Raw genomic sequence first — 12,126 nt, forward strand, 5'->3', positions numbered from 1 at the left:
TCTACAGTACAGAACATCCGTTATAAAGGCAACACCTGTCACACTGGCCCGTGTCGTTACCAAATCTTGACATATTAGTTTCTCATTGGTCCCTCAGTCTCAGCAATCGAGGCGTGCTCAGGTTTAGTAACGCGGCTTACAGGTGCAACTGAATGGAAGCCACTGGGCATTATATAGGGTGTATATGGGCACTACACAGCTTGGTCAACATTAGCTGGACACATGGTATACCCTTTGAAAACAAATTGTAGTACGCTTGCGCACCTCCAGTAACAGTGTGTTCAATTTACCAGAGATTATGATACCATAGATAAATTTATTTGTCACATAAAGGTAGATATAAACTCTTTCACTCAGATACATTCGCGTGTGCGGCCATTATTATTATTATTATTATTTGGAGCTGAACCAGAACGAAGCTGGAAAATATGCAGAAGGCTGAACCTAAACCCAAATCGAACTGAAAACTTTTCAGTTCGACGCCCTGTTAAAGGCACGAACCAGCTTGGGATATACAGCCGCAGGAGCACCATACACAGGCAGGAGGCCTGACCCTTAGTTCGACAGGCTGCTTTTCCTGCTGCTGTGACCATCCTTCGCTAGCCCCTTTGCAGCATTGGCGCCACTACTTCATTCCACACTCGAGCCACAGACACTCCGCATTTTTAAATTGAAGCTTTCTTTGTTTAATCTCCCAGTTTGAGGTCAGTAACCAAGTAATGTTTCTTGGCAAATAGACCATCTTGGGTGACCGGATATGTGCAACTGGGTATGTGGCCATTCTTTGCCAATCCCAAGAATGTGTTTGTGTACAAGGGATACAAAAGCTTTAAATGTATTTAGATATGTGTTTAGATAGTCTCTGTGCATGCACCTCTCCTCACCCTTCTCTTGATAAGCACCAAACACTGCTATCAACCTCATGACACAGACTGCTAAGTACAGGCCGTGCCATGGCACTCATCCGCTGCTTTTGCTACCTTGCTAACTCAAACAAACTATGCAACATTAAGATTTTAACAATGCGTTGGATCTTCATTCCAACCTCCTACCCCCCCCCCCCCCCATGTCTAGTTCTCTTATGTTGCATGAGTTCGCATGTTCATCAACGTCATGTTTGTGACAGCAGCACATGCACCTCATGACATAGGGCCATCTTTCTCTAACAACTTTGCTACATCAGCTTCCAAGCGCTCTTTAACACCTTGGTGTATTTCATGCAGCCCATCGGACGAGGGGGCATCGTTTGTGACGCCAGAGAAGACATCGCCAACACATTGCGCACCCACTGTGGAAGCTATGCGAGAAACATTTGGAGGATTGCAGCTTACAGCACCATCTCTGCAAGGTCAAAGGCGAGACCCCAGCTCACCTGTCATGCTGGAACAGTCACCACCCGGTGCGTCTGCCTCCAGTTCCTCGTGGATGGAGCACATGCGGAGGCTGATTGAGGAGCGAGACACCCTACTCAGCTCGGGAGTTTATAGCAAGGAGGATGCCATTATTGTCGAGTTGAATAGACACATTGCTGACACTGTCAGAAAGCATGTGTGAGCTGATGAAGGTCAGCAGAAAATGCAAATAGGATTGTGCACATATTCATCAGCTGTTTATTCCATGAGAAAAGAAAATGGGATAAAAAGATTTATGTATGCATATATGACTCATTTACCAGCACAAACAAATTTATCTTATTTGAAGTGCATAATGCTCTTGTACATAAATTTCTATTGTTGCAAGGAGTACATCTTTCTTTGCTTTACAAATAGGCAGACAAAGCCTTATAATGCTCAGGGCAAGGTTAACATGTAGCAGTCAAAGAGACTTTGGGAACGACTATCAACTGAGTGTAATTATAAATGTTAAATTATATTTCTCACAGGTTACATGTTAAACTGTCACACTCTGCTTCATAAGTATCTGCTGCCGTCCCCTTTAGCCAGGTGTAGATACTAAATTGTGTTGGTGAGTTAAGTCTGTTAGAAAGGTGTGTTCAGTTGATGTTGCTGACAACATCGAAAAGGCTTGCCTTTTAATTCTGCATGTTATTGTAGCATGTTGCAGTCAGTGCTGGAATTATGTTCCATTGCTATGATTTTTAAAAATGTAACCGTGTGTTATAATATGTGGTCATGATTGTCTCAGCCGAATGTTACTGCATAGTGTTAGCACGAAATACACAAGTTACTGTGCAATCTGAATTTCTTTTTTGTTACTTATTTAGCTGATAACATCAGGACAGCTCACATATCAGCTCAACAGATGTCCTGAGTGCATCAACATTGCATAGTGTTTGCATTGTTAGGAAGAGGTGGCAACCATCAACATACACGTGATTACATGATGCATTTCTTCTTGTTTTCTTTAATGTGTGTGTGCAAGTTTTAAATGCATATGAGTGCATTTAAGGGTTTCACATTGAGCCTAGAGAAGTAATGCTTCACTGAGAAAGTCATGACCACATCTTCGATGCATGCAGTAATAATGTAATGCTCTCAAAAATCATTTCAGACTCACACAATTGTAACCCTGTTCGCACATTTCAAAAATGCTTGGATGGCTAGTTGAACTGAAATGTATACGAAGAAAAATTTTGGTGAAAGTGAACACATTTCTGCAGATTGTGTTGTATAAACAGGTTGGTGTACCTTCTGTATGCTTTTTCTCTCTCTCTCTCTTTTTTTTCAAGTGCAAGTTACACATACGTACATGTGTGAACAGCATTAGAAGTAATGTTTCCATGTGGCTACATCTTCATTTTTCTTTCGCTTATCATGTGTCTGAGCAGCATGAGTAGATTATTGTTAGCATGCAGTCTTGCTGTCTACTTGGTCGAAAATGTGAATTTTTGCAAAGTTGCAGTAAAGAGTGTACTGCACTATTATGAGCAATAAGGGGGGGAGGGAGGCAGCTTCTGAATTCTCTGCACGGTAAGAAATCAACCACCATTTATCAACAAGGATGTGCATTTGTGCATTTATAATGCAAACTGGAAAATAAAATGAAGTGTAAGTGAACTGCACTTTAGGATTCCATGAGCAAATTGGTGTAATATAATATACTGATTGTAAAGTTGATGTTTAAGGGTATTGTAGTGTACATACAGTCGTGCAAGGAAAACGGGTCCTAATCAAACACGATAAAGAATATTTAACCTTTAATGCATATTAGGGGAGTATTTAATTTTTATGTAAAATAGAAATCATGTCAGTTGCTTGCGTAAGTTGTTTATTTTCTTTTGTTGATGTAAACAGAATTGTGCCAAGAAAAATGAGTGCCCCTTAGGAAAAAATTGTGCTTGTACATATTTATTTCAGAGGGGTGGTTTTTCATATGATAGATGTGTTCAAAGACCAGAAATGCAATTGCTCACACACACAGTCACATTCTAAGCACATGTGAAATCAACAATATGCCTTCTGTACATGTGTATGCTATATCATTTGACATTTCTCTGTGTCCAAATTGAAGATTGTATAAAGTGGAGTGTTTTTGGGTGTGTAACTACGTATTTGGTGTCAGTATATTACTTTTTTTGTTTAAGAAACAAAAGTTGATACTTATAGATCATCCCTTATTTGTAGAGAAATGAATTGTATTGTATGACATGATGCTATCAATGGCATGTAAATAATTAGGTCACATGCTGTCTTCCTCTATACATGTTTGATGCTGCATGTGTTCATGATGAAACTTGAAAAAAAGATGTGTCCAAGCATGCTAGAACTAGGCCTCGTGGTACACCGGCATTATGTCAAGGATGATCATGTCTTTAGTATTGCTTCTATGCGCAGTAAGTGTGTGCTTGTAAAAGTTAAATTGCATTTCTCACTCATGTTTAGCATAATCAGTACTTTTCGTTTGGATGTAAAGCTGAAGTCCAGCACACTGCAGGTGTTATCCACCATTATTTATGTCAGTTTACTGGGGAGTCTGAGTATTATCAACTTGTTTATGTTAATGTTATTTTTTTTCAATAATGGTGTCCACGTAATCGGGGGTTAATATATTCAAGAGGTAGCACTGATACATGATGCCATATTGCACATGTTCTTTCTAAAAATTGAACTTGACTGTGGTGCCGGTGTGCTTCGAAAGTGATGAGTCACTGTCAAAGGAAAGTTCACCTGTAAGGATATAAGTGAAAGTTATTGAACACAGTTACCATGCAAGCAATAAATGCTCATTTCAAGACTATCGTGAGTCTGAGTTTACCAGGATATATACTCTGCATAGGACCACCTCAGCCCACTAGAAGGCCAAGGTATGGTGTGTGTATGTGCATGCAACCAGACACACATACGTACCCACTCACTAGTGTGCTATATGCTTTATGTTCTACAGGTGACGAAAGTTTATGGGGCGTGGGATCTCTGAACAGACTATTATTATGAGGCTTGGGATTCCTAATTTTCATTGCAATAATTATTAGTTATTAATGTAATGAACATTTGACTTCTGAAGTAGTAGATATAGCTCGTGTGAATTTTAGATAAGTGCGTGCTTTTAAAAGATAGATGATGATGGTGCTACAAAGCTAACATGTTTGTCAATATTTTGTCACTGACACCTACATCAAAAGGTGAGGGCAGCTGCTGTATTGCAAGGTGACATCCTAATTAGCGTAAATTATTTAAGGTATTGAGAACTGGTTGCACCTTGGGAAATGGACTAGCTAAAACAAAACAAGGAAAATGAATACAACTGGCTAAAGCATCTGGCTGACCTAGATATCACCTTATGCTGCACTTGAACCCTTTAGCCACAGAACAAAGTTGAGTGTTATGCCTGACATTGGTTGCCTTAAACCAAATGCTTCCTGCAGGAGCCGCAATGTGGGGTTGAATGATTATTTACATTAGCCTCACAGTATTAGAACTTTCCCTATGCTTTTATTGTGAAGCATTTTGTTTTGGTTTAACTAATTGACAAAGTTGCAACAATTTTGTATGAAAATGAAACACATCTGAGAGAAAAATGAATATACATCACATTATCAATAGATGATTGTAACATTTAAAGAAGCATCTTCATTATCATCAGCCTATTAATGTGAACTGCAGGTTGGAGGCCTCTCCCAGTGATCTCCAATTTCCCTTGTCTTGTGCCAGGTGATCCCTTCTTATGCCTGTAAATTTACTAATTTCTACAGAACACCTTTCTCATTCTCTGCCATTTTCTCATTCTCTGCCATCCTTGACTGCATTTCCCTTCCTTTGGCATTCATTCTGTAATTCTAATAGACCACTGTTTGTCTGCCGTACCCATGACAAGGCCTGCCCAGCTTGATTTTTTTCGTCTTAATGTCAACTAGAATATCGGTTAGCTCTGTTTTCACTCTAATCCACAGCACACTGGAGCACATCTGTAGTTTAATGCATTTTCATTTATCAGTTTAAGTTATAGTGACTACAAGCACACACACGCAAAAAAAGAGAGTTATTGGAAAATGAGTTCAAGGATTTAATCCACATTATTTGGAGGACACTGCTACTTTGGTAAGAGAAGAACCTTTAGAGTTAAATGTCTATATAAATTAAACTTCACCAATAGAATTTTCTCATTTGCAAGACTTTATTTTTTTATATCATTCTGTTTCAAATGAAAGTGCTAATGCCCTTTATATGCTGTGCCATTGTTCTTGGCCATACTAATTTATTGGCCTTGTTCTGTACATCGTTTAGAGGTGATGTGTATTCAGCTTTACTAAAAAAATATCTCACTTTGGGCCAGAAGAACGTCATTTTTTTTAGAACCACTGTCCACAAGGTGTTGTCTTGCTGCCACAATCAGCGAGACACGACTCCTCTGTGTCAGTGCTTCTGCGACGTCTGGCCTCCTGACAACCATGATGTGGCCTGCCATCAATGGTTAGATAGGTTGGTGTTTGGTACTCCGTCACTACTACACTCTTCCATCGGTTTTCACCTTGTACCAGAATGTACGCGTACCTGAAGAAGTCATAGAACCCTGCATTTGGGAAATATACATCCACTTTGTTTATACCTTGTGCGACAGCAGGTGCAACCGTCCAGGCTGGTTCGAAGACCAGCCTGGACCAGCCTGTTTTGTGATTCTCCATGCAGTCCTGTCATTCGGGAACTCAAGAAACAGGGGTCTGAGGAAAGGGTGTCCGTTTGTACTGCACAGCCCAAGTTCGGTGTACACATAGTCGAGCGTGCTGTAACGCAGCTGGATTGCCAGCCTGACGACATCTCGCACCTGGACAAGTGAACAAGGGTCAGCGTGTGCTTGGCCAGCTCTCCTGGCAGTGAACACGAAGGGACTGAAGGCCATCAGTTGGCGCCACTTAGCACAGAGCTCTTAGCTTACAACTCCATAGGTGCCACAGATGGCAGATCCGTACATAGGCACTCCATAGAGAGGGACACCTCTGTCATATGGACCAGTGCACATTGAAGCATGGACCACATTGCCCCATAGTTTGTTCCATAGTGACCACCATATCTCCCACTACCATGATGTGCTGATGCACTCGCTAGAAAAGTTGTGTATTCGTGATGCTGACATGTGAGAATGTCAGAAATAACATGTGCATGTTCAAGTCCATATACGTTGTGCACATCTATATATGAAATGTTGCCACTGTGCACTGTATCCATGCACATGGCAACACTAAAGAGTGGTTCTAACCTAACGTTTACGAATGGGAAATTTACATTGTTGTTCTTGCACATGTATGCAGGAAAGTGTGCATGCTTTTTGAGTGTCCACAGTTCACTTATGTCGGTGGGCAAGTTTTGAGCAAGAAATATGCCAGAGAATTGACTTGCATTGCACAAGCGGAGCAAGTCTCTGTCAGCCCATTTGATGTAACTACTGCTGAAGACATCAAGCACAGCATAAGTTGTATTTGGTAGAGGATCTATGGGATATGAGTTGACAATTTTGTTTCTGCCCCGAAGCTGTACATCATATAGAAGGGCATCACGATAGGGAGAGCAATTATTGCTATTGTTTTGCAATTTTGGAATATGGGGTGTGAGAACAATCACTAATTTTTGGCCTTGCTTTATGAGGAGAGATTGTGTAAGTTTCTACATAGTTCTATATTTATTGCTTTTTTGCCAAATTGATGCTTCTGGCATAAAATTTGAACTAATGCATTATGATGATTATCATGAGGAACTTTAAGTTTTCAAAGTTGCTGTACTATTTTATATGAGGCCTGGATGTCACGTCTGCAAGTGTAGAAACCCAGTGCCCACAGTGGTGGCTTGTTGGGTCTTCCCAGAAATCCAGTCATCTGCTTGATAACATCAGAAGGTGATGGCCCCATGAAAAGATGCAATTCTCCCAATAACTGAAAAGTCACTTAAGGATACGTTGTGGCGCTAGCATGGATAATGCTTTTTGTTACTAAATATATGCCATGTGCCATGCCGTCGACCTTGAAACAGACATAAAAAAGATGGACACCAGGCCAGCTCTGACTGTTTGGTTTTGTTGAAATGTGACTGACCATTGTCCACTTGGAAGGAATGTCATGATATAGGGAATTTGAAGACCTGAGTCCCAAGTCATAAAGATTATATGATGGTAACGTAGTTGTGAGCGCCAGAATGTCTTCGGTGATGGCAAGAGCGCCCAACTTAAAGTTCAGCAAGCTGCAACTGTTGACGCTACGGTGTCGTACGTTGAGCTTGAAAAGCTGTGTGCTTTCATATACATTCCTTCTAAACTTTACATGCTCAACTTCATACTCAGGATCAGTGATGTTTGTTTCAGTATGATAATCCGGGGACCTTCTTGCTCTTCCTGTGTTCTTCCCATTAATGAACGCTAAAGAATTTGCAGTTGGAAATGGTGTTTTGACCACTGGGTGGCCTTCAACGCAATGTTGTTAGCGACTGAACGCAGTAGTGTCCTGTTTACTCCTTGACAAAGGTTAAGTCTGAGGTCAACTTGGCTGGTGCTATTGCTCTTTTGAATGGTATACTGAAAGCATGTTGGAAACCTGTGGTAGCAGTATCCACTGTTGTTCCGCTCTGCCCAGCAACAGCCAGAAGCATGGCAAACTTTCTCAGTGATGTCTTTAGTATTTGACCGCACTGTCACAGCTTATCCTGCGAGGAGAATTTGTATCTGTGAGTACCGTGTACACCTACAGTTCTATAATCTCCATAAGATGCAGATTTCCTAAAAGCCACCAATTCTTTATTGGAATTGGCACTTCTGGTGTGCACGTGGAAAATGATGCTGTCCAGATCTAGTACTCGCAATAGTCCTACATAAGAATGTGCCTCTCCCTTACCTGCAGGGTGCCCAAATCAAGTCAAGGATTGCCAGGACAAAAAATGGACGATTACAAGGCTGCACACCGAACAATCAGATGCTGTGGAATAGTGCAGCAGAATCGTGTTCTACGAGATTAGACTTGGCTTGCATAAACACAAGAGGACATGTATTGCTGCACACCAAAAGCTTTATGTGTATGTGAAGCAGGCTAGCATTTGCACATGTGTTCTTCGCAGTCACAAAGGACATGGATTATAGATGCCAGAATAAGAAGCTAAAAGCTTTTGGATCATTGATTCTGTTTTGCTACAGACCTTTGAATTGCACATCTAATGATTTCGTATGGTCGCAGTGATGGTGGAAGCCCATGCATAAATCAAGGTTTGTTAAGGGGCACTCGAATACTTTTTAAACACAGTAAGAAAATGTTTGCAATTTTTAGACAATGTGCTATGAACATGCAAGTCAAACATTATTCTGCTGTGCTCAGTATCTCGCATTCAAGATAGGTCGCTCGCTCCTGCTGTTTTCAAGTGTCTTTCTATTATTCCCTGTCTATGATGTCATAGACTTGAGGCACAGCCCATAGACACCCACTATTAGGAAATTCATCACGAGTTACTCAAGGGTGAAAGTTTGCAGGTGCATGCACACTCAAGTCATATATCAAAGGAGAAGTGGTGGCTGCTAACAAGGCCCACCCATCCAGTCACCACTCCTTCGTTGCTCTTCGGTACCTTTCTCAGGTACAAACTTTGAAGCATAATGCAGAAAGAAGAGGAAAAGAATAACGCTGGAAGGCAATTCAATCTCCAGTTGAAGTCAATCAAAGGCAATGTCTTCCTGAGCTGTGGCAGATAATCGTAACAATTCAAAGCTGTATTTATTATTTATTTGAACCTCAAGGGTCCCTGGCAGGACATTACATGAGGGGTGGGCACAAGAACGGCGGTTAACAATGAATGTTACATGAGAATCATGATGATGACATGGCTTCCTCGATGGCAGTCTTGAAATGGACTGGATCAGGGATTAGTGCTAAGTCACAGGGAAGGTCATTCCAGTCGCGAGCTGTGTGGACAAAAAATGATTTCTGAAATGTAGTTGTTCGGGAACGACGTGGGATGACGCTGTTTGGATGGCCTGTGCGGGGTGTTCGACGTACTGGTAGGATGAGGTTGCTGTCACGGGGCGAACAATGGAAAAAACTGTGATAAAGGCAGAGACGTGAAATTCGGCAACGGGAAGCGAGAGAAGGAAGTTTTAGTTGCAACTTCAAGGTGGATATGCTAGAGTATCGCGAGTAGTTTGAAAGAATAAAGCGAGTGGCACAATTCTGAACAGATTCAAGGGCTGAGATAAGGTTAGACTGATGGGGGTAAAATATTGCGCAAGCGTATTCAAGTTTAGGTCGTACAAATGTTTTATAAGCTAGTAATTTTAAGGAAGAAGGTGTCATGCGCAGGTTACGTTGGAGATACCCAACTGCTCGATTAGATGAATTTATTATGTGGTTAATGTGGCAAGACCATGTTAAGTCACTAGCAAGGTTAATGCCAAGATACTTAAAAGAGTTAGTAGAAATAATGGCAGTATCGTTAATTTTATAAGTAGGCGGAGTATAATTTCGGCGGCGGTGAAAAGAAATTTGTACGGTCTTTGTAGTATTTAAGGACATTAGCCACTTAGTGCACCACTGCTGTATGTTATCCAGGTCATTTTGGAGGATGTAAGCATCCTCGGCGTTAGTTATGGGGCGGTAGAGTACGCAATCATCCGCAAAAAGGCGGATACTAGATGTTACTGTGGAAGGCAAGTCGTTAATGTATATCAGAAAGAGCAAGGGGCCAAGAACTGTGCCTTGAGGTACTCCTGAAAGAATGTGCGAGTAGGATGATGAGAAGCCATTAGCGGAAACAAATAGCATGCGGTCAGTTAAAAAGCTTCGAATCCAGTTCAAGACACTAGGATGAATGTTTAACAGGGACATTTTCAGTAAAAGGCGGAAATGGGGTACTTTATCGAAAGCTTTCTCGAAATCTAGAAATAGCATATCAGTTGGGATATTGCGGTCAAGATAGGAATGAATGTCATGCAGGAACAAAGCTAATTGGGTTTCGCATGAGTGGTCTTTCCGGAATCCATGTTGGTTTGGATGAAAAAAGTTGGCCGATGTTAGGAATGTGGCAACATTAGAGTAAATGACGTGTTCCATGATCTTAGAGCATACACTGGTTAGCGAAATGGGTCGGTAATTACCTGGGGATGATTTGTCACCTTTCTTGAAAACTGGAATGACCTTCCCAATTCGCCAGTCATGTGGAACTGAGCCTGTATCAAGCGACTGTTGAAAAATGAGGGAAAGAATAAGACTGCAAACATGTTTAGTATTCTTTGAGATTTTCGAATTAGTTCCCTCGATACCGCAGGAAGATGAAAATTTTAGTGAGTCAATAATATTAACAATACCATGTGCGTTGAAGGTGATGCCGTCCATTGGTGGATGCGGCAAAGGCGCAGGATCAGTGAAATCACGAGTTGTTTCATTAGTAAAGACTGAAGAGAATGCATGGTTCAAGACATGGGGTACGTCGGATACGCCTACTGGTGAGCCAGTGCCGTCAATGAGAGAAATAGTAGTATCAACATCAGGGATGATTGTTTTCCAGAAGCGCTTAGGGTTGCTTTGTAGCATTTCAGGGAGGGTAGTGGAAAAAAACCGGAGCTTAGTTTGGGTAGCGAGATCGGAATACTGCTTGGCAGTGGTATGGTATTTGCTCCAGGCACATTTGGTGTTAGATAACTTGGCAGAACGGAAAAGGTGCTTTTTCTTATTATTTAAACGCTTTAGTTTAACATTAAACCACGGAGAACGTTTTCGCTCTGTTATGCTGATGGTAGGGATGTAAAGTCGAATCAAACGCAGCATTTCTGACTTGAAGAGAGACCAGTTTGACTCGGCAGAACGTAAGTGGTAGGTAGAAGCAAAATGGTTATGAAAAACAAGAAGGTCACGAATCATGCTAATGTAGTCTCCTTTGTCGTACAGCGCTAGTACTTTTTTGGATTTAGGACTTTTGGTAACGCTGGTAGAAAAGGTAATGTGAAGTACAACGTGGTCACTAAGGCCCGTAATGTACAAAGGAGCACAAAATTCGTCAGGGTGAGTGGTTAAAATAAGGTCAAGGATATTTGATGTATGGTCAGTCGTGCGGGTGGGCTCAGAAACAATTTGAGACAGGCCAATAGTTAAGCATGTGTTTAGGAATTCACTAGATGCCAGACTTTTTGTTAGGGTGCGGGACATATCATTCCAATCTATGGACGGAAAGTTGAAATCGCCGAAAAGCAAAATGGGGGTGCGTGGGTAAGATGAGATTAGGGAATCGAGCGTGTCATGAAAGAGCGTTATGAAGGAACTGTCCGTATCAGGCGGTCGATAGCATATACCGATGAGTACGCGAGGGGATGAATTGAATTGAATTGAAATTGAAGCAAACAATGAAGCAGTAAAAGCTCATGCTGATATCTTGTTTAGATAACACAAGGGCCATAAAGCCATTCCAGACAGCACAACAGTAAACTGTGATATTACCCTTAGGAAAGTCCTTTTCAGTCTTGCCATCTCCACTGAAAATAAATTGTAGCCAGAATTCAGGATGCCACTGGCGTGCCTATACAAGACAAAGTTGTGCCTTTAATAGTTATTTCTACCATTTGCAACAAGCAGTTCGAATAAAAAAAGATGAAAAGCATGTAGCTCTACATTATTGTGCACATATTACAATGTTTTGTGAATGTATTATCTGTTGACCAACCTGTTTAGTTTTCTCGTATGGCGGGCTTGTGCCTGAACCCCCCCCCCAG

General features: G+C 41.3%; 1 protein-coding gene and 1 pseudogene across 3 annotated transcripts in view; one reads left to right on the top strand and one right to left on the bottom strand.

The window, feature by feature from the left end:
- LOC142571573 (centrosomal protein of 120 kDa-like) overlaps nucleotides 1-8,518 on the top strand; it is a 58,912-nt gene extending 50,394 nt beyond the window's left edge. The window contains exons 20-21 of one of the 3 annotated variants that reach the window (XR_012825904.1): nucleotides 1,224-2,638; nucleotides 8,282-8,518. Coding sequence is in view for 2 of the 3 variants with exons in the window: in XM_075680044.1 (XP_075536159.1) it covers nucleotides 1,224-1,554 (331 nt within the window). In the remaining variant the exon portion in view is untranslated. Of the gene's footprint in view, nucleotides 1-1,223; nucleotides 4,196-8,281 lie in introns of those variants that run through there. The other 2 variants (XM_075680045.1, XM_075680044.1) reach the window with 2 other exon arrangements.
- On the bottom strand, nucleotides 3,765-10,954 carry LOC142570279 (maltase-glucoamylase-like; annotated as a pseudogene).
- Nucleotides 10,955-12,126: the final 1,172 nt, after the last annotated feature.

Source organism: Dermacentor variabilis, chromosome 2, assembly GCF_050947875.1.
Source record: "Dermacentor variabilis isolate Ectoservices chromosome 2, ASM5094787v1, whole genome shotgun sequence".
NCBI classification, from domain to species: Eukaryota; Metazoa; Arthropoda; class Arachnida; order Ixodida; family Ixodidae; genus Dermacentor; species Dermacentor variabilis.